General features: G+C 46.9%; 2 protein-coding genes across 4 annotated transcripts; both read left to right on the top strand.

The window, feature by feature from the left end:
• The first annotated feature begins 705 nt into the window (after positions 1-705).
• Positions 706-5,486, top strand: Igsf7l1 (immunoglobulin superfamily, member 7 like 1). Of its 3 annotated transcripts, none has more exons than XM_087573769.1 (4): positions 706-853; positions 1,219-1,563; positions 3,353-3,473; positions 5,257-5,486. In XM_087573769.1, exons 1-4 carry the CDS (start codon positions 793-795, stop codon positions 5,369-5,371), a joined length of 642 nt encoding a protein of 213 aa, XP_087429895.1. In that variant the 5' UTR covers positions 706-792; the 3' UTR covers positions 5,372-5,486.
• A 5,507-nt stretch (positions 5,487-10,993) lies between these two features.
• On the top strand, positions 10,994-14,312 carry LOC148003177 (CMRF35-like molecule 3). The gene is made up of 2 exons (XM_087575060.1): positions 10,994-11,109; positions 13,882-14,312. Exons 1-2 carry the CDS (start codon positions 11,070-11,072, stop codon positions 14,289-14,291), a joined length of 450 nt encoding a protein of 149 aa, XP_087431186.1. The 5' UTR covers positions 10,994-11,069; the 3' UTR covers positions 14,292-14,312.
• The last annotated feature ends 6,658 nt before the right edge of the window (positions 14,313-20,970 follow it).

A 20,970-nucleotide genomic window follows, 5' to 3' on the forward strand; every position in this document is an offset into this window, starting at 1 on the left:
TGAGCATGCGTGGAGTTTTGCACCTGACGTCAGTCTGGCTGGGGCGGTACTATGCTAAATGGGAGTTCATGCCTCGCCAATCTCTGGAGGACAAGTAGCTGGGATGCAGTGGGGTGACTCGTGCCCCACCAATCCCTGAAAGAAGATTAGCATACTGTTGTGTATATAAGCCGAGCGGCTTTGCCGCTCGGCGCGGTAACACTTAAAGCTGTAACACTTGGAGCTGTAACACTTGGAGCTGTAACACTTAGGGCTGGCTGCCGCCGCCTCCCTGTATCAACAAAGAAGGTCTCCTGCAGTAAAGGCTGTTGAGAAGAATCCAACCGTGTTGCGTCTTCCTTGCCGGACGAGGTGGGCGCGACACTTGACCAGCAGTGTGAACCTGGAAATAGTGCTAAAGACCTCATAAACTAAGAGCACCCTATAATCTGAATATTGAAAGGAGGTGGTTCCTCTGTGAAGTGGTTTGTCAGAGAGGGTGGGCCAACTGACTGAAAAAGGAAATGTTCCCCAGGCCTCTTGGGCAGTAGGTAGAAGCCCTCAGGGACAGAGGGCATCCTCAAACCACATCCATGGGTGTCCCTACTTGCTGGGCGTGGTAGGAACCCCAGACTCTGAGGACTAGAGCCCTCCCTATAACTTTCATCTAGAGCCTCACATGGGAGCAAGGAACCAGGAAGCTGAGGAGAAAAAGGAGAACTAGGCAAGAGGACATTCTACTGTGTAGAAGGAGACTGCTCCTTTGTCCCTCTAGGCTCTGGCATGGGTGCAGGTGACAAATGAGCTGAAGAAATGATCCCCAGAGGAATAGGATTGTGGCTGCCTTCAGCTCTGCTCCTCTCTCGGGTCCCAGGTGAGCACGAGGCGGGTGTGTCAGGTCCATCGTTGAAAATGGAAGCTCCTGCTGTTAGCCTGAGAGGGCCATGGGAAGTGCATGGAGCAGACAACACAGGCAGACTGGCCTAGAGAGAAGGCAGGAGGGTGAGACAGAATCAGGAACCACACAGAGGGCTACCTGTGACCGTCACTGCCATAACCATGTAATCTCTACTTATCTTACAATCTCTGTGTAACCTCAGTGCTGACTCCTGCTCTGACAAAGCCTCTCTCCTTTCTCACTGTTGCCTCAAGATCTGAGGGTTTTCTAAGAGCTGACTCAGGGGAGGCCGTCCTCCTCATCCAGCTATGAGATGCAGAATGGAGATTTGTGTTTTCCAGGCTGTTTCCTTCTGCGTGGCCCCAGCAGTGTGACAGGCACTGTGGGGGAGTCCCTGAGCGTGACTTGTCAGTATGAGGAGAGATTCAAGATGAATAAGAAATACTGGTGCAGAGGGTCACATGTTCTACTTTGCAAAGATATTGTCAAGACCGGAGGCTCAGAAGAAGCTAGAAATGGCCGAGTGTCCATCAGGGATGATCCAGACAACCTGACCTTCACAGTGACCTTGGAGAGCCTCACCCTGGAGGATGCAGGCACCTACATGTGTGGGGTGGATATACCATTTACTAATCACCCCTTGGGGATTGATGAGTTCTTCAAGGTTGAATTGTCTGTGGTCCCAGGTAAGCCTCCTTCATGCCAGGGCAGCCTGAGTCCAGGCCTGTCATTTCCTCATAGAAGAAGGAAGCCATGATCCTTAGCATGATGAACTGGGAGAGTGAGGGATCCAGGATAGGGAGAGTGTGTCCACACATGCTTCTGTTAGAATATGTTTGGTACGAGTGACAGTGAGTGTGTGTATACCAGTACATGTGTGTGCATGCACACAGACAGAAACAATGGGGAACCTGTGTTCTACAAGATATTTTATTATTTTATTTATTTATTTCCTTTTTTATATATTGTTTATTTGTCTGTGTATAGGAGCTGGTCCATGGTGTGTGTGAGTTAAAGGAGAACTTCTGGGTGTTAGTTCTCTATTTCCACCTTGTGGGTCAAACTCATTCATCAAGCTTGGCAAGCAAGGGCCTTTACCCAGTGAACCATCTCATCAACCCGTGTTGGGGATTCTCTGTGTCCACTGTGGGACAGTTTCAGGTGTAAATGTTTCTAGAGACAGGCTCTGAATCGTTGGCTCTTTGTGACTTCCAGTTCTGTTAAGAGAGGAGTCCTCTGTCCCAGATCTCATACGATCCTGTCCCTAATCTCCATGAGGGAACAGTACCTCTGCACATCAGCTCCCTTCTCTCAAAGGTGGATCTAACCTGGGACTGAGTGGATACTTCCTTTCCATGGAGGTTCTTGGGGTACCAGCTCCATCACTGGTTCTGGGACTTCTGGGACATTTCTCAGCGTCCTGAGATACTCCCCAAACAACCCCAAGCTCCCCCTTGTCTCCATTTCCCGGCAACAATTTACTGCTGGGAGAACTCAGAGGATTCCTCCAGGTTCCCCTTGCAGGATGGAAAACGCTTTCAGCTACTTTGGTGGCCAATATTCTCCATGTCTATAGTTCATTCTCAGATTATGGGACCTCCCTTGTACTTAGAACCCTTAAGAGCAGGGGTGGTGAGGGACTGAAGTAGGGGTCAAATGCCTCTGATAAGCCCAGTTTTTATCATCACATCTTCTTCTTCCTGTTCTTGTTGTTCTTCATCTTTCTCCTTCTTTTCTCCTTCTTCTCCTTCCCCATCTTCATCATCATCATAGTTTTTTGAGAGAGGATCTTGAGTATCCAGGTAAACCCCAATCTCACTGTGTTCTCAGGACTCATCTTGAATGCCTGCTGTCCTTGTCTCTGCCGCTCCTGCGCTCAGATTGCAAGCAGACATCACCACACCCAGCTCCTGGTTCTCAATTTTGATTTTCCCCCTTATGTTTCCCTGCAACCTCCTCTGTGGATCCACACTGAAGTCTGGGAAGGCAAATCCCAATGACACAGCTGTCTCTCTGCAGTAGAGGCCACTCTCCCCAGGGCCCTGCAAGCACCTGCCTCTCTAGAACTTTCCATCTGCTCATTCCTCAGAGAACACTGCCCAGTGGCCTTTCTGGCTGACACAGAGAATGAGTGGGCCAGGCAGACAAGGAGATTCACTACCCTGTTTGTCCCCAGAAGGATGGCAGACAAGGAGGCAAACACTGTGGTTGAGATTGAATGGAACCTGACACACTCTCCTCTGTAAGAAGACTGTCTCCATGTTTACAAGTGCAGGCCAGACACTGTGCACCCTGAGATGGGCTGGGAAGGGAATCCCTGACCAGGCATTGGTGTGGCCATGGGGCTGATAGCCTGTCAGACGGCTGTCCACATGCCCCAGGAAGCCATGTGAAGCAGAGTGACAGAGCTTCCTGTGGGTAGGAGACAGTGTGGAGGTCATAGGAATTGTCTTGTGTTCTCATCCTTTGCTCCAGTCACAGGTTCAAGCCTTTGGAGCATTACAACAGTCCCTGAGACCATCAGATCCTCACTGGTGCATACTCAGCCCAGTGTGACCACAGAAGACACAATTCCTGCTCCTAGCCCACAGCCTCGGTGAGGAACCTACATCCATGAGATTTTTGGATTGGGGAGGAGGGGTCATACTGAGAGAGCAGAGGTAGAAGGGTTTGGATCTCCCTCTTGTATACCTCTCCTGCATTCCCAATCTCAGGCTAACTTGGAGGGTCTTGTGAGTACAAGTTGCTCATCTAAAAATAAGGACACAGAAGTGACACTCAGATACAGACCCACTTGTTGGCGGTAAATATTTAAAAACTTGCTAAACCTTTTATCCCACGGTAGCCCCGGCACCTGTGGGGCCGAATGGAACTAACCCTAATTTACCTCTGGTTAGTATCTCTCCTGGCAGCTCTCTGCTGGCTGATAACTTTCTGGTAAAATCAGGGTTCTAGAAGTCCAGCATGGACTGGCCTGTCATGGTTCCCTGCCATTGACCCTGCTCAGACTCCCAACAACCCAGTGAAATCACGACTCAGTAAAGTGTATTTTATCAATCTGATTTATATGTTATACTCTCAATCCACAATCCGTCAACACAATAAACTCACAAGCCGATAATCGATTACCTCTGATAAGGCTATAAACCGCTTACCTACATAGGATAAATTTTCCTACAGAAATCCATCCCAGCTACTTTAACAATTCAAGATCACCCATATCTGGCTCACCCTTTTCCGCCTCCATCATGATTCTCCTCCTTCCCCTTCTCTCTCACCTTACAAAATCTTTGTCACCACCTTAGTTTTTTACTGTCCAATCATGGCTTTGACCTAATTTGTTCCAGCCCTCACCTGCATACAGACATCAACCTACACCCACTGAACTGGAGTTACTTTCCTGCCAAGCGGGTCCTACCTAAACACATCCAGAGCCTGGAGAAATGGCTCGGGGGAGATGGTTCTGCCCCTCTGAGTACATCTGAGTTTAAGCCATATCACCTACAGGGAAAGTCAGGCATTTCATTTCATACCTGAAGGACCAGAGCTGCTGAGGTAGAGACAGAAGGATGCCTGAGACTCACTGGCAAGACACCCTACTTGGCGAGATTCAGGCTAGTGAGAGATCCTGTCAGAAAACAAGACAGATGGGCCAGGTGAGGTGGCTCCCACCTTTAATCCCAGCACTTGGGAGGCAGAGGCAGGTCAAGCTCTATGACTTTAGGACCAGCCTGGATTACACAGTGGATTCCATTCTAGCCTGGACTACGTAGTGAGACCTGTCTCAGGACCAACGCAGAGTAGTGGTTCATGAGGAATGACCAAGTTTATTCTCTGACCTCTGCATTTATGCACATGCATGTTTACCTGCATATATACACACGAACACACACTTACACACACACACACACACACACACACACACACACACACACACAAGTATCTATGTAAAATGAATAAGCAGGGGATGTGGAAGCAAAGTCACCCAATACTTGTGAGGCAAAAACAGGTGGATGTCTATGAGTTGAAGGACATCTTCGTTCAGCTAGGACTACATAGTATGAATGAATGAATGAATGAATGAATGAATGACACCCAGGAGAAAGTGGGAGAAGTCCAGTTAGAAGAGATCTGGGTGTGGGTTGGGGAGGAGGTGTCTGCATGGTTAAAGGCCCTGAGGTTAGAGGCCCATGGGTTTGGTCTGGAGTTCACAGCTACTTCTTGGGCTATGGATTAATCACACTGGCCTTTCAGGCAGTCCTGTCCTTGTCCCTGCATAGATCTCTGCAGACACAGACCTAGGGTGGACACAGGCACTAGCACAGGGCAGCAGTGTCGCCTTCTGGGAAGGGAGCTCATTGTGACTTTGTCCCTTCCAGGTCTCTTCTGGGCAGCCTCTACCTCTGCATCCTGGTGTTTCTGGAGTTGCCCCTGTTCCTGTGCATGCTCTGTGCTGTCCTGTGGGTGAACAGGCCTCAGAGGTGCTGTGGGTGACATAGCATTGGGCCCTGTCATGAGTACCAGTGAAGTCTGTTGATATGGAGGCCCTGTCCCTGGATGCATCACCTCTGGTGGCCAAGGACAACCAATAAAGCTGTGTTCTTGAGAATGCTCTGAGACTTTTTGAAGATTCTCTGCACATGTCAAACACATAAAAGAATGTGTCCAATAAATACCAGCTGGGGAATTGGCTCAGCAGGTAACAACACTGGCTGCTTTTCCAGAGGTCCTGAGTTCAATTCCAATAACTACATCGGTGGCTCACAACCATCTCTAATGAGTTCAGATGCCCTCTTCTGCTGTGCAGGTGCACATTCACATAGAATATTCATACATTGAGTAAATTTATTAAAAGTAATTGCAGAATTAAAACACAGCACCTTTACTTGTTCTTTGGTGTGCTCACACTTGTGTACAACATGACTCTATCATGTCTACCTGCGTCCCCACCCTCCCACTCCCTCAGGCCTGTGTTCCCTCCTGCCCTTCATGTCCTCTCCCCCTTCTCCCATTTCTCTTTTTCATTTTGTATCTCACCGAGAACAGTTAGCGCCTCCTGACTGGATGCTAGCTGACCTTGCTGACTTGGTCTTGGGCATGTGACCATGGCGGCAGTGACCTCAGGATCAGGAGACAGAGCCACATTCAGAACTCAGCATTTCAGGGCACTCTCCTCCTCTACCTCTGCCTATGGAACTCAGGGCTGAGCACTCGATGGTCACTTACACCACAGCAGAAGGAACCATCGCCAACCCAAGGCCAGGGCAGCGCTCATTCAAGGATAGAGACGTAGACACTTAGAGGACAATGTGACAGCTTGTCAAATAGATACGTACACCTTCCATGAGAAATACCCAATGCACTGTGTCCTCCAGATTCACTAATAGAATGTGGTCTATACAGATGACCTTACTGTCTGATGTCACATCCCTGCTTCCCAGCCACCCTGCTGACATCCTGAATCTAACACTTATATCTGCTTGGCTTAAGGCTTTGCTGCATACATGCTCATGGGCTGCCAAGGGTGTATTGTTTAGCTTCTCTGTCATCTCTGTGTCTGATTGTTATGTAAATGAAGCTATACTTCTTCTTTTTTTTTTTACATAGAATCTTTCTATGGATGCCTGGTCCAGAATTCACTATATAGACCATTTGGCCTTAAACTCAGAAATTCACCAGCACTGTTATACCAGGACCAATGTTATATTTTCCCCCCAGTTTTCTGAAGTAAACCCAAAGCCTGACTCACAGAACAAGCACTTTACCACAGAGATGCACCCCATCCACCCCTCCTGTCTGTTTGTCTCTCTGTCTGCCTCTTGTTTTTCCTCCATCCTTTCTCCTTCCTTTTTTGGCATTTACAGGGTTTCACTATATAGCCCAGTCTACTTTCCAAACCCTGATCCTCCTGCCTCTGCCTCCCTAGTTCTGGGGTTACAGCCATGTGCTACCATGCCCAGTCACCTGGTTCATTTCTAAGTCTTGTGGCTTTAGCAGTTTACATTGTGTCTTTAAGGTTTCTACATCTGATATGTGGATGCTCTAACATGCACCCTGCCTGTGCTGCCCTGTGGTTGGCTATGTAGGCACTCAAGACATCATTTTTCCCTTCTGTGGTTAAACACTTTATAGCCTCCTTTGCTTCTCTCTCCTTCCCTCCTTGTCATCATCTTCTCCTCCCTCCCCCTTCCTGCTGTTGTTATGAAATAAAACACAAGCACTCATCACCAAGACCTGCTTTTTCTGTGAGTTCTGCTGATCTGCCTCAGGTCCTCATGCTGGTTCATTGAGCCCTTTATTGACTGAATTACCTCCACTGTCAGATATAGATATAGATATAGATATAGATATGGATATAGGTATGGATATGGACAGGATATGGATATGGATATAGATAGAAGGATATATATTTTGATGAATAGCTTTTAATTGCAATGTAGCAAATTAGTCAATATTTTCTTTGTGGCTTAGGCCTCTGGCTCTGAATTAACAAATTGTCATACTAAGATAAGCACATGCTTGCAATCCCAGCACACTTGACATAGAGCCAGGAGAATCTGGAGTTTCATCCTCAGCTACATGGTAAATTCTTGGTCACCTTAGACAACATACGACTGTGGAGAGATGGTTTGGCAGTCACAAGCACTGGCTGTTCCTCCAGGTTTGCACCCCAGTAGCCTCTAACTCCATTTCTAAGGGATCCAACTTCCTCTTCGGCCCTGTCTGAGCACTGCCAGGTACAGTGATATGGACAGGGGCACAAACCCTCATGCAAATAAAAAGAAACAAAAATATTTTCAACAAAATAACCTAAGAAGATGAAGAGGAGGGGAAGACTAGTAATAACAGGGAGAGGAGAAGGTGACACCCTAAAATTTAAATTGCTTTCCTGTATTTTAAACGTGTTTGTGTCTAACTCCTTACATTTTATTTTTCATGATTATTGAGTGCATGTGTGATGTGTGTGCGTGTGCATGCCACAGCCATGGCAGACCTTCGTGGAATCAATTCCCTCCTTCCATAGTCACATGAGGTCCCAGCGCTGAATTCAGGTCACCAGACTTGCGGAGCGTCGTCACCTACTGAGCCAGCGTGGGTCACACTGAACACCGTGGTCTTGTAGGTAGAGCTCTACTCTTAAGTCTTGGTGTCTCTGCTCTTTTCTTAGGTGAGGATGAGTCTTCATCAACACTGGTCAGGTCCTCTGCTGCTCCCATCTTGGGAAAGACAATCGAGTTCCTAAAAGGAAAATCAAATTTGGGCTAGAGAGATGGCTCCACTGAGAGCAGCGGCTGCTCTGTCAGAGATGCTGAGTTCACTGCTTAGCACCCAGCCTGGGTGTCTCACAGCCCAGCTCAAGGGATTAATGCCTCCTTCTGGCCACTGTAAGTCCTGATCTTATAAGGTGCACAGACAGACAGCAGGCAGGCATACAGACACACACACACGCACGCATGCACGCACGCACACACATGAAAAACAGCACAAAGTTTTATAAAAGGAAAGGTATATTGAAAAGCCCATGTTGGGACTTTGAGTGCGAGCCCATGTCTCAGGCAGGGATTCTGTTGCTGTGAAGAATCACCAACCACAACCAAAAGCAACTTGGGGAAGAAAAGGTTTATTCTGTTGTCTCTTCCATATCTCAGTCCAGCATCAAAAGCAGTCAAATCAGAAGACACACAGGGCAGGAACCCCGAGACAGGAGCTGATGCAGAGGCCATGGAGGGCAGCCACTTACTGTTCTGCTCCTCATGGCTTGCTCAGCCTGCTTTCTTATAGAACCCAGTGCCACCAGCCCAGAAATGAAACAGGAAGTCTGTCTCTGTGTGGAGTCCTGGTGGCTTGCTGTCCTGGAACTCACAAGATCCCCCTGCCTCTGCCTCCCTAGTGTGGGCATCAAATGTCTGTACCACTCTGCCTGCATGGAGCTGTTTCTCAGCTGAGGTTTCCTTCCCTCAGGTGACTCTAGCTCGGGCCAATTGGACATTAAACCCAGGCAGCACAGAGCGTCCAATGCACCGTTAGGATAATTTCCTTATCTAGGAGCATGGTCTGTAAGCACAATGACTTGGGACTTTGAAAATATCTTCTAAGGGTCAGTGGGATGGATCAGCCTGGTGGTGAAAGCATGGTCACCTGATGTCAGTGCCCAGGACTTAGGATGGAAGGAGAGAACCAACTCCCATGAGTTGTCCTCTGACTCCCATGTGCACGCTGCACTGCACCCCACACTCACAAACACATCCCACATCACACGCACAATAAATAATATTTAAAGTAAAGAATAAAATGTTCTTCAATAAATGATTTCCTCTTTGAAACTTGTTTGTATGTTTGTTAAAGATGATTTTGAATACAATATACATTTATTTTTATTTTTTAAAACATTAATTTTATTTTAATTGTGTTTGTGGGGGGGTGTCTGTGTGTGTGTGTGTGTGTGTGTGTGTGTGTGTGTGTGTGTGTGTCACACATACACATGCAGGGGTGAGTGCAGTGCCCAGGTAACCAAATGAGGTGATGGAGCTCCCAGAGCTGAAGTCACAGATGATGCTGAGCCATCTCCTGTGGTTATTTGGAGCCAAACTTGGGTCCTCTGAAAGAGCAGAAAGCACTCAGTCACTGAGCTGTCTCTCCAGTCCTTGTCCTTTATTTTAGTTAGTGTGTGTGTGTGTGTGTGTGTGTGTGTGTGTGTGTGTGTATGTATGTATGTATGTGACTGTATGTGAGTATGTGCATGTAAATGCAGTTCTTCATGAGGTCAGAGGTGACTCTTACCCATAAACCACCTCTCTACCTCCTTATGCTTATTTAACTATGATATAAGACTTAAGCCTGCATTTTTTTTCTTTTAGTGGTATGTGTGTGTGAGATCAGAGCTTCTGAAATCCCTAGATCTACAGGTGATTTCTGTGCTACCTCGTGTGTGTGCTGGGACTAGAACTTGGGTCTTCTGGAAGAAGAAGCAAACGCTCTTAACCACTGAACTGTCCCTCCAGCCCCTTATATGTACTTTAAATGGCGTCCTTAGACTGGAGTTGTGGCTCAATGGCATCATGCTTGTCTACCATGCACAGAACCCTGGGTTTGACGCCAGTACCACACAAAAAGGAAAAGATTATCAGTAAATGGAATTTTGTGTGGTGGGAATTTGTACATGTATGAGGATGGAGGTTTTGTGTGTGTGTTAATGTGTGTGTGTGTGTGTGTGTGTGTGTGTGTGTGTGTGTCTAAACTTCCTCCCATAAAAACCTTGATACCAGAGACACACCATACCTACATCTATCCACACTTGCAACTCTTCCTCTGGATTTAAGCCAACTGCAGATTCCCACAACTTGGGAGGCTGACAAGGGACGGGGAGAGCTTGAAGCCAGTCTGGGCTGCACAGCAAACCTCTGCCTTCCAGGAACAGAGCAAGGGTTTGTGGATTCAGCTTGGTGGGTAGAGGACTTGCCTAGCTTTGTGGTGCTTTCACTCTCCAGATTCTCATAAAACCGAGCATGCTGGGGAATGCCTTTAACCACAGCATTTGATGTTGGAAAAAGGAAGATCAGAAGTTCAAGGCCAGCTTGAACTACAGGAAACCTCAACTTAAAGCCATATCCTCCCTCTTGCTCTGAGCAAATGCCTGTGGCCCGAGTAGCCACTGTACTAGATGCCCCTGGCCAGAGAGATCCCTGCTCTGAGGTCTCTAGCAGTGCTGCCCCAGGCTGAGCCTTAGCAACATCCTTTGCCATCCTGGGCTTCACCTAGGCTACTGCCATGGGCTTATCCTAGGCTGCCTTGTGCTCCCTTGCTACTGCAGCCACCCTGTCTTTGGTTGCTCTCCTCTCCCATAATCCCCTGCAACTTAGTAACCTCCTGGGTGAGGGGTTTGCTGGATTCCATCTTTTGTCTCTCTGCATCTCTCCTTGTGAACCCTACCTGCCTTTCACGCTGAGGTCCAGCATTGCGTCCATTCAGTAGAGGAAGTCCCTGTTCACCTGGCTGGACCTCCCATGCCGTGACTTGGTCTTCTCAAAGACTGACATCATCTTTCTTCCTGTGTGCAAATTTGAGACGTTCTGTGAAGGAAGTTGATGAGAGAAGTGGACGAGAGAGACCTAAAGGAAACTCAAGCTGAGCTTCAAGTCCTTGCAGGCTGCTGGCATCTGTCACCTCCAAGGACAGGAGAGGGGACCACACCATGTGGCAGTTCTCTGCTCTGATCTTCCTCTTCCTCCCAGGTAAGTAGCAGGGGCTATAGAAGCTCCCATGTCTGTGGTGAGGGTGACACACATGTTGTGCCCGGGTTTAGGGAAAACCGGCTGATTCACTCACCAGCTGCTAACTCCCAGGGATTCTGTGGGTATTGAAGAAAAACCAAAATCAAATTAAAAAAAAAAACAAAAAAACAAAAACAAAAATCACACCTGCCATAGTGTGTTTCTCAACCCTAGCTCCTCCATAAAACCCGATGAATGAGTGGACGAACTAATTCTCTTAGAAAGTTATGTGTAGTTTTATGTTTGGCATAAGCAGCTTAGGATGACCCTGAACTTGTGACCTTCCAGGTTCCACCCTCAGAGCCTTGGGATTTCACGGGTGCAGCTCCATCTCCAGTTACATTGTGATTTATAATTGACACAGTAATCAATACGTACAGGGGCTGGCTGGGGTGGTGAATGCCTTTCATGCCAGCACTCAGAAAGCAGAGGTACACGGACATCGGAGTTCAAGGCCAGCCTGGTCCACAATTTGAGGAAAATACCTGATGGGGTGCAGTGGGCATTTGCACATTGGTACAGGATGTAAGGATCAGAGCAGGGGCTGGGCTTTCATCAAAGCCACTTGTCACTTCTGTGAAATCTTCTCTAGGAGGTAATTTGAAATATTCAATTGTCAACCATAGTTTTTATCTGTTTCATACAACTCTAGAAGTTGTCATTCTCATTAAATGGCAGACACCTCTGTCCCAACACCTCTCCCTCTATGCAGTCAGCCCTCTCCCTTCTTCCCTAATACCCTGCCCAGGCTGATAACCACTGTTCTGTTCTCTGCTTCTTTGAGGTTAACTTTTGTTTCTTTGAGGAAAAAATGTGTCTGTGTGGTGTATGGATGTGTAAATGTTTGTGTGTCTGCCTTTCTGTGTGTGCATACATGTGCTTTCAGGTGCACACATGGGTGCACACACACATGTGGAGGCCACAGATTGGTTCTTAGCAACTTCATCACTCTCCACCTTGTTTGTTTAGACATGGCGTCCCAGTGTGCCTGGACCTCACAGGTTCAGTCTGTCTGGCCAGTGATCTGCACAACCCTCCTGCCTTTAGGGTTACAAATACCCCCAACCCACCTCACCTGGCTATCCAACTGTCAGACACAATGTCTGACAAGATTTTCTCCCACACTGCAGACTGACTCTCCATGCTGTTGGTGGAGTCCTTTTGGTGTAAAATAAGTACATTCAGCAATTTTTGTTTTCTTACCTGTAGCACTAGGGCCATACTTGGTTCTTGGTGGTGTTGGTGTTCAAGTCAATAGCCTAAAGAACTTCCTTTATAGTTTTCCTTCTTGTTTAATTATATATATATATGCATATATATTACATCTACAGTATATTTATGTAGTGTAGCTGTCTTCATACACAAGAGAAGAGGGTTTCAGATCCCATAACAGAGGGTTGTGAGCCACCATGTGGTTTATGGGAATTGAACTCATTATCCCTGAAAGAGCAGTCAGTGCTCTTCACAACTAGGCCATCTTTCCAACCTCTACAGTTTTCCTTAAAGATTTATTTATTTACTTATGTATTTTATATATGTGAGTTCTTTGTTTTGATGAATAGCAGAAGAAGGCATCAGATAGTATTTCAGATGGTTGTGACAATGTCAGTGCTGGGAATTGAACTCAGGACCCCTGGAAGAACAGGCAGTGCTCTGACCACTGAACCATCTGTCCAGAGACTCCTGTATCATTTTGTTTACAGCGGGTATTTGATAGATGCTGCTTGTGCACGCTGTGTCAGCACCGCACCAATGGTGCTTCATCCTCAGTCCTTACCAGCAGCTCTGGACTCAGATTCCATGGATCTGAAGGACAGCAGAGGGTCTGTGTGCTGTGGACTCTGCACCGTAGGGAAATCTGAATGGTTGGTGTCATTGTGGTCAACCTCCAAGGCTTCATCCCAGTGACTGCCAAGACTACCAAAAGTAGCTTCTGTGTGGCCATGGGATGTGGCTTCTTCAGATGACCCTCCTGAGGGTGATGGGTACAAAAAGGAAGATAGAATCCTGTACAATGGACATGGCCTTCTGATACTTCCTCCACTCCAGCCATAAATGGTTATTGTCACCATTTTATCTTCTGAGAGCTATATTTGGGGTCTTCAGCCATTTATCCCTTTTCTTTTCTTCCTTTCTTTCTTTTATTTTGAACCTTCAGCCAGTAGGAAAATCATGGTGATCTGTTTTGGGAAAAGGAAGTCCTTCACAAGTTATTACTCAGCTCATGAACTCTACTTGGCAGAGTAGAGTTCCACTGAAGGACTCTAGGGGCTTTCACCAGCCTCACACCCACGGTGCTCAGGTCAAGGCCAGGCCAATTTCCTTTCTCCATCCACAATTCTTGGAATGTACTGGCTGATACTCACCTAACCTCCTATAAAGTTCCAGATAAATTTAAATGCATGTGATGATCTACCCATGTTTGCTAGCCAAGAGATTTAAAGATCAATAGGCTTTGCCAATAAGTTTAAACTTTAACCTTGCTGATGTAACCTAAACCCCTAAAAGCATAAAAAATGCTTGCTATAGCCATTGGGGTTCACCTTCTAGTCACTTGCCTTGAGGGACTAATTGAGGGTCGATCCCAGTGCACCAGAAAATAAACCTCTTGCTTTGGCATCAATTTGCATCTCAGTGTCCTACTCAGGGGCATCTTGAAACTGACTGAGGGTCGGGGGTCTTAACCCACACAGGGAGTAGGAGATCAGTGATCTGTGATTTTGTGTTTTCCAGGCTGCTCCACTGCTCAGGATCCAGTCACTGGTCCAAAGGAGGTGAGAAGTCATGAACAGGGCTCCCTGACAGTGCAGTGCCAATATGCCTCATGCTGGAAGGATTACAGGAAGTACTGGTGCCGAGGATCTGGTTGGAGAACCTGTGTGATTCTTATTGAAACCGATGCATCAGAGTGGTTGGTGAAGAAGAACCATGTGTCCATCAGGGACAACCAGACACACTTCATCTTCACCGTGACCATGGAGGACCTGAGGATGAGCGATGCTGACATTTACTGGTGTGGAATTATGAGAGTTGGATATGATCACTTGTTTAAAGTTTGGGTGAGCATTGACCCAGGTAAGAACAAAATTCCAGAAAATCTTGGGGGAAGGATCAGGGAGTCCTTTAAAACTAACTTTTACTAGAAAGAAATAATCTGAGTCAGCTCTATGTGTCCTGTTATCTACTGAGAGAGGGACAGAGCTGGGGAAGCCTTGTCTCTTTGTATGTGCATCTCAGATATTCTGACTCCTGCAGATCTGAGAATTGAACTCAGAATCTCACATGTGCCAGCCAAGTACTCAATCATGAGGCTAGAGTCTCATCCTGAGGCCTCCCCTAGTTAAAATAAAATAAAGGAAGCTGCAGAACCTTTAGTTCTGGACAAGATTCAGTAATAAGGCTCAGGTCTATGGTCTATGTCCTGCTTTAAACAATTACGACAAAGGAAATAGACAAAATTGGAGCTGGAGAGATGGCTCAGTGATTAAGAGCACTGGCTGCTCTTCCAGAGGAACTGCATTTTGTTCCCTGCATCTACATGGTAGCTCGTCAACCATCTGCAACTCCAGTTCCAGGGAATCTGAGGCACTCTTTGGGTCACAATGGGCACTGCAAATACATGGTGTGCATAGCTACAAGAGACCACCCATACACGTATACATAAATGCCTCTTAAAAATTAAACTAGACAAAATATGCAAAGCCAAAGTTTTTCAGCATACTGCACACCAGGCAGTAGTGAGTACACTCTGAAGGATGCACATTCTAAAGGGGAGCTGTTTCTTTCCTGTGCACATCACCTTTCCTTAGAAAAGAATTAATGTGTTAGGCATGGTGCTGCACATGTTAAACCCAGGGAGGCAGAGGCAGGCAGATCTCTGAGTTTGAGGCTGGTCTACAAATTGAGTCCCAAATGATCCTGTCTCAAGGAAGGGAATCTCATTGGCTAAATGCTCTGGGTCTATGTAGATACCTTGTTTCCATGGAGACCTTCAGGTTTTTACCCTACCTGACTGCTTGTTGTGGTTGTCTTAGTGGGATGTCATGGTCACATGCTCCAGGACAGGAAACTGATCAGGTCTAGTTCAAACCCCCCAGTGTTCTCAATTATGAGATTTATTTTGATTCTGAACTTGCTACAGCCTTTCCAGTTCTTTCCGGTGACACCGTCCACTGCCCCATATTCTGTCTCGAAAAACTAAAGCCAAAATTAAATTAAAAATTAATTTTAAATGGAGCATGCAATGAGAAGTTGGTGCTTGCATGTTTGAGGCTAAACACAGTGAGCAGTGAAGAGTATGTGGGGGAGAGACCGAGATACAGGCCGAGGCTGGATCATGAGGTCAAGAGGCTGGGTGGGTCACAAACAGTGATAAGCCAGTGTTTTAATCCAAGTTTGAGACAAGCTGATCTGTCTGAATGTCTGGTCCATGTACCCATCTGGCTGGCTGTCCTAGTCTGTATTTTTGTTGCTGGGATAAAACCCTGACCAAAGTCAGCATGCTGGGAGGAGAGGTTTTATTTGGCTGATGCTTCTATGGCACAGTCCATTTTGAAGGAAGTGCTCAGGAGCTCAGCAGGAACCTGGGGGCAGGAGCTGAAGCAGAGCCCATGGAGGGGTTCTGCTCACTGGCTTGCTCTCCCTGGTTTGTTCAGCCTGCTTTCTTATAGAAGCCAGGACCACCTGTCCAGGGATGGCATCACACCCTTCCATCAATTCACAATCAGGAAATGGTCCTTATGAACGTGCCTGCCATGTCAACTTCAGAGAAGAAAGTGCTCAATAAAGGTTCTTCCAAGGTTCTCTAGTTTGTTACCAGTTGACAGACCTTACAAGTGCAGTACAACCTATGAAATCACCGACAGCCTGTGTGTCTGTTTATGTTTTTTTTCTCTCTTTTTTCTATTTTTTGTGTGTGTTCTGGTGGGTTTTATTGTTGTTTTTATTGTTGTTTGTTTTGCTTTATTTTGCTTTTCAATATAAGGTAACTGTGTGTATTCTCGGCCATTTCGGAACTTACTTTGTAGATCAGGTTGGCCTCAAACCCACAGAGATCCACGTGCCTCTGCCTCCAACAGCATTAAGATTAAAGCCTGTACCATCAATGCCAGAATTCCCTCCTCTTTCCAGAGACTGCCTGTTAGTTCTTTTTTTCTCATTACTGTGATAAATAATAAGAGAAAGGCCACTTAAGGAGGGACAGTTTTATTTTGGCTCATGGTTTGAAGGGATTCAGTGCACCGTGCTGGAAAGGCAAGGTGGGGGCTGTGAGGTGTCTATTCACATTGCCTCCACTGTAGAGGGCAGAGATGGATAAGAGCTGGTGTTCCCATCCTTGCTCCCTTCCTTCCGTTTATCTAGTCTGACATTGAGCCCAGATTAGGCATCTGCTCCCGACACTCTCTCCTCTCCCTAAAAGGGACCTACCTCCATCTTGTTCCTTAGAGACCCTGATTACAACAGAGTCCCTGAGGAGACACAAGGAGACGCCACATGTCCAGAAAAGTCCTATTAGGCACCTCCCAGATGTTTCTCTCCCTGTGGAATTGCAGGGATCAGTACTGGATGTGTCTACAAATTTCCTCTTCAGGTAGCTGAAGGTTATTCTCTTTTTGGATCTCTTACTTCTCACCTCAGGGCAGAGCTTGGCAAGAGGCATAAGAAGACCATTGTCTTCTGAGTTTCCTCTCTTCCCATAGCAACTGGACGTGTTTCTGTGGCTGTTTCTTTCTGTGGCCTGACAGGACGTGTTTCTGTGGCTGTTTCTTTCTGTGGCCTGACAGGTGTGGGTGAGTGTGAAGTGACCCTACGTTTGCAGAGACCTCTTGTTGTCCACTTCCTACCCCACTCTCTCTCACTCTTCAGTAATGACTGTCTTAGATGTGCAGAGGAAGTCAGTTCTTGGGAGTTCACAGAACAAGAAGACAGCAGAAGCCTGGAACCCCAACTTTGTGGAGTATGTACCTCAGCAGACTTTTGCTGGCCACAGAAATAAGTTGCTAATTTTTACAGTCTCTGGTGCATTTCTCAGAGGATCAGTACCCATGCCTCCCATCCTTCCCACTCCTCTCCACTTTCCAAGAGAGGCATATGGATAAAGGATCAGTTCAATCCTGCACTCTATCAGGAGGGAGAGGCTCCCAGACCCAGGACCAGTCACTGGAGTCCACCCTCCCAGAACTCACTTGAAGCAGGCTGGCCTACACTGTCTTATAGATACACAGAATAGGTATGTCTGCCCAAGGTACAGCATTACAATTGTAACCTCATCAGGAACAAGGAGATCATTGGCATGTGTGTGCACTACCATATAAATGTGAACATTCCTCACATGTGCTAAACATGCCACATACCTGTATATATCACACAACATACATGTAACACATGTATGTGTTGCATAGTGCACACACTACATGTGATACTTATATACTACACACATCATTTCTATGTATACCATACCTCATATACCTATCACAGGACACATACTGTACATGCTACAGATATAATGCATATACACTGTGCACTTCATAAGTAATTATGAACTCGACACTGTACACACTGTACATACCACATGAAATACCTCAGAAATCTTTATGCTTCAAAGGCCGGACCAATTCTGCTGTGTTCCCCATATTGCTTAGCCCTGGAGGATTAGCATGCGCCGAGGTGGGAAGAGGACCTTGTCCACGAATCAGTCAGGATTGTTTCTTGAACCTCCCATTCACAGGAAACTCAGGCAGATTTCACTCCAGATGACACAGGCACAAGTGCTGTGGGATTCATGAAAATGGACTTAGAAGGGACCACAAGGACCTCAGTACAATCCCACCTTCCCGATTGTCCTGTCTGTCCCATCATGAGTCCATGATCCCAGCAGACACAGAACTGTCAAAACACAGGACTGTCCTTCACAGCCCTGGAAAAAGACATGAAACAAACCAGCCTAGCAAGAATTCAGGGTACAGTGCATGACAATGACCAGTGTGTTGTACAATATGTGTCTGAATGTGAAGGTCTGTGCAAATGAACAGAGACAAATCTGTCCTTCAGGAGCTGTGTGTCCTACCTTACAGTGCCAGAACCAGACATTTCCAGCCGAGGGGTGGGAAGAATCTAGGCCTGAGGTCTTTATACCTCCATGTCCTGATAAAGGCCATGTCCTATCTGAATGGGCCTGAGTCCTTCTGGGACCTCTTGCCATCCTCTTTGAGAGAAGAGGACCCAGAACATCTGCTTCCTGCTGTGAAGGACTTCCCAGGCCGGGGACTGAGTGTTCACCTTCTTGCCATGAAGGGTTGGAGGATTTTTGTGTTTGTTCTGTTCTGTTTTGTTCTTTCTGTTGTTCTGTTTAGTTACATCTTTGTGTGTTTGAGGATGCAAGGAGAACACTCCTGGGGGCACACATGTGTCATGAGACATGCGTATGCCACAGACTCACAGAGGAAAGTCTCGAATGCCCCTCCTCACCTCTCATCTTATTTGAAACTGGGCCTCTCTTGTTCTCTACTACAGGCATCAGGCTAAATGTCTCAGGAGCATCCCTGATTCCCCCATTTCTGAGTCTTGTCTTACCTAGGAGGGCAGAGATCACATATATGTGGCAGCCTCCACCTTTACGTGGATCTGAACTCAAGTCATCACTTTGCACCGGAATCACCTTACCTACTGAGTCATTCCCCACCCCCTTGGAGCTCCCTGAGATGTCACCTCCCTGCACGGGTCTTGGGGCTCGAGATGGCAGAGTAGGTCACAGGAAGTAGCCCAGATGCTATAGGACGTTCCATTACAACGGTGTGTTTATAACTCTCTTCATGACTCTATATAACTTTTAATGGTCTGCCTTAAAGCTTATGTGACCAGGCGGCTCCTGGCAGAGTGACCTAACATGAGCATGAGGTACAATGGGAGCACAGCTAACGATCATCACCAATACTTCTGAGCCCCTTGTCCTCACTGAAGTGTTTGCCCAAAGGGATAAATGCCACACTGCCCCTAGCCCCATTCATGTATCCAAATGCTTTGCTACCAGGGACTGGAACTGTTCGACAGGGTTTGAAGGACTAGGGTTGTGAGTTTGTTGGAGGAAGTGCATTAGTAGTAGTGGGCTTAGAGCTTTCAAAAAGCTCACACCAGGCCCTGTATCACTTGTGAGCGCTCTCTCTCTCTCTCTCTCTCTCTCTCTCTCTCTCTCTCTCTCTCTGTGTGTGTGTGTGTGTGTGTGTGTGTGTGTGTGTCTGTCTGTCTGTCTGTCTGTCTGTCTGTCTCTCTCTCTCTCTGTCTGTCTCCCCCGGTCCTCTTTCCCCTCCCACTCTCTCCAGCTCCTCTCTCCTCTGTCCCCTCCCCCTCTCTTCTCTCTCTTCTCTCCTCTCTCCTTCTTTCTCTCTTTCTCCTCTCTATGCCTTTCTCTCTCTGCTTGAACATCATGAAACTCAGCTGTGTATCCTGGACCACACCTGCCTTCCTGGCCACCATGCTCCCCACCGTGCTCCCCACCATGACGGAAATGGACTAAGCCTCTGAAACTGTAAGCCAGCCCTGGGTACATTCTTTCTCTGATATTAGCTGTTGTGGTCATGGTGTCTCTTCACAGGAAAAGTACAGTGTGACTAAGACAGATACGAAGCAGTGACCTTGCCTTAGAGTCCTGCAGTGAATACACGAAGCAGTTCCTTTGCGCTTGTTGATCTGATATTCTGTAGAGCATAAAGAAAGAGTGGACACAGACGAGTGCAGGCAGAAACCCTGAAGATAAATCACTGAGAGGCAGGAAAATGATATAGTGGAAGAACATCTGCATTTGGGTTACTAGGAGAACTGCATTCTGTTTTAGTAGGGAGGCCATCTGCATTCTGTGTTATTAGGGACCAGATGTGAGTGGAATAAGAGTAGATACACAGAGTTGAGTCCCAATTCAGGGAACTGAAAGTATAAATTTACCCCAAAAATGTCACCACGGCCTGGAGATATTCCTGTAGATCAGAGGTGAGCAGGTGACTCTGTGGTCAGGTGGGTCAACGGGGTTCAGTACTCACTCTCATCCCTTCTTCCCCAACAAGAAAGAGAAGTGGACGGCCAGCACTGGGAAACTGAGGCACCTGAAAGGAGAGATCTGAGGTCATTCTTCCATTCTTCCACATAAAACCTACCAGAAATCATGTCCATGTCTAGACATGGGGCCAGGAGACACAGAAAGACAGCTGTCATGCACAGTGGCTCTCATCTACTTCTGGCACCGAAAGGAACGAAGATTTCTGTGAGTTCAAGGTTAGCTCGAGCTAAATAGTGAATTGCAGTGCAGCTTGGTTGGAAGTGTGAGACACTTTCTCAAATCATCAGGGCCAAAGATGTGTCTTAGTCGGCACTCTGCCTGCCTAGCACGTTGGAAGCCCTGGGCTCCATCTCGAGCACACCATGATTGGGCTGTGGTGACACACACCTATAATTTCTGGACTCAGGAAGTGGGGGCAGGACATCCTTAGCTAAATAGAGGCCAGCCTGGGCTAGAGATGCTGCCACAGACAAATAGCAAACCAAACAGAATAAGATGGCAACCTGATAGGAGAATAAAAAGCTGTGACCTACAGGTGTGTCGATGCCCGCACTGACAGGCCACCGAGATCCAGGCATAAGCCTGCGTGATTGAAAAACACACATAACCGGGTCATTCCTGTTAAGAAAGAATGCCAATTCTGTAGCTTTATCCACCGAATATATACCCCAAGTTGACTACGCAGAAAAATCTAGGAAGCACAGTGGGAAAACCCAGTTTAAGGCTACAGTAACAAAAGAATGAATATGTGCCCCAAACTTCCTGAGGAGAAA

The sequence above is a fragment of the Rattus norvegicus genome, chromosome 10 (assembly GCF_021556685.1).
Source record: "Rattus norvegicus strain SHRSP/BbbUtx chromosome 10, alternate assembly SHRSP_T2T, whole genome shotgun sequence".
Taxonomy (NCBI): domain Eukaryota; kingdom Metazoa; phylum Chordata; class Mammalia; order Rodentia; family Muridae; genus Rattus; species Rattus norvegicus.

Coding starts and splice junctions, on each gene's coding strand:
- Igsf7l1 (XM_087573769.1), top strand. CDS start 793: ATGATCCCCAGAGGAATAGGATTGTGGCTGCCTTCAGCTCTGCTCCTC. Junction 854..1,218: donor GCTCCTCTCTCGGGTCCCAG/GTGAGCACGAGG, acceptor TGTGTTTTCCAG/GCTGTTTCCTTCTGCGTGGC. Junction 1,564..3,352: donor TGAATTGTCTGTGGTCCCAG/GTAAGCCTCCTT, acceptor CCTTTGCTCCAG/TCACAGGTTCAAGCCTTTGG.
- LOC148003177 (XM_087575060.1), top strand. CDS start 11,070: ATGTGGCAGTTCTCTGCTCTGATCTTCCTCTTCCTCCCAG. Junction 11,110..13,881: donor GATCTTCCTCTTCCTCCCAG/GTAAGTAGCAGG, acceptor TGTGTTTTCCAG/GCTGCTCCACTGCTCAGGAT.